The sequence below is a fragment of the Aplysia californica genome, unplaced genomic scaffold (genome assembly GCF_000002075.1).
Source record: "Aplysia californica isolate F4 #8 unplaced genomic scaffold, AplCal3.0 scaffold00834, whole genome shotgun sequence".
Lineage (NCBI taxonomy): Eukaryota > Metazoa > Mollusca > Gastropoda > Aplysiida > Aplysiidae > Aplysia > Aplysia californica.
The window spans coordinates 310112-311409 of NW_004798104.1; the positions used below are offsets into that span (position 1 = coordinate 310112).

Consider the following 1298-nt stretch of genomic DNA (forward strand, 5'->3'; position numbering starts at 1 on the left):
AGAGAGAGAGAGAGAGAGAGAGAGAGGGAGGGAGAGAGAAAGAGAGAGAAAGAGAGAGAGAAAGAGACAGAGAGAGAAAGAAAGAGAGAGCGAGAGAGAAAGAGAAAGAGAGAGGACTGGGGTGGGAGAAACAAGCATGAACATTGTGTATTCAAAGGATACATTTCGTGTAGGAAGTCTATGGGGCCTGGCTGGAGTATATCCTGCGCTGAGAGCACCTGGGAACACGAAACAAGGAGGCAAAAAATAATAACAATAATGATAGTAATACTTACTTACTTTTATGAATAAGAATAAGAATAAGATGGATATAGCACATGCCGACGCCGCTCCATAGCAAGGTCTAGGGGCTTTACACCTATCCTCCTTTTATTTGTGTAATATATATGTCAAGTGTTTTTTACGGCTCTCGCAACACAAATAGGTGTTGCGAGGGCGGAAAAAACACTTGATCAATAAAACTAAAAACAGCAAACAGGGACAACAGCATCAACAACAACAACAGAAACAATAGCAACAACAACAAGAACAACAGCAACAGCAACAAGAACACTCACGTTCTCGTGGTGGAAGTGGCAGAGCATGCGGAGCTCCCGGTACACCCGTAGGGCAGACACCACGTTCTGGAACACGTTCGACATCTTCTTCAGGGCCACGCGCTTCCCGTCTCGGGGGTCCGTCACCGCCCTGCGAACACACACAGACACACAAAATTATCAATCAATTAATCGAGCAATCAATCAATCGAGCAATTAATCAACAATCATAAAAGTTTAATTATTCAATTAATCAATCGTTTCATTATCCAATCAATCAGTCATTTTATTATTATTATTCAATCAATCAAAATCTAATTATTCAATCAATCAATCAAACTTTTTTGTTTCCATCACCACACAAAGAACCGACCAATTAGTCATTCAGTCAAAGAGTCATTAATTCGACCAATCAATCAATCAATCAATCAATCAATCAATCAATCAATCGATCGATCGATCGATTGATCAAGAGATCAAAGTTCACTGGTCAATAACTCCTCTAGAATGCCATGTTTCATGAAGCCCCTGTCAATACAATTTAGTACCTATGCACTCGGGAATCGAACTCGCGTCTTCTTAAGCAAAGAGCCTTAACCACTGCACACCATGCGCCAGTATAGATAAAAAATCATGGAAATAATTCATTTAAGGGAGGAAGGTGCGAATGGGAATGGCGGGGACGGGTTTATAATAAATCAACCATGTAAATAAGGAAATAAATCATTGTAGGGTGTAGGTTGCGAATGGGGATTTCGGTGG

General features: G+C 40.8%; 1 protein-coding gene across 1 annotated transcript; it reads right to left on the reverse strand.

The window, feature by feature from the left end:
• Nucleotides 1-162: 162 nt before the first annotated feature.
• On the reverse strand, nt 163-808 carry LOC106013373 (serine/threonine-protein kinase NLK2; the record flags this gene model as incomplete). Its single annotated transcript, XM_013088910.2, is given in 2 exon segments — nt 163-218; nt 558-808. Coding segments are annotated over 2 exon segments (140 nt in total), but the record flags the coding sequence as incomplete, so codon positions are not given.
• Between the last annotated feature and the right edge of the window lie 490 nt (nt 809-1298).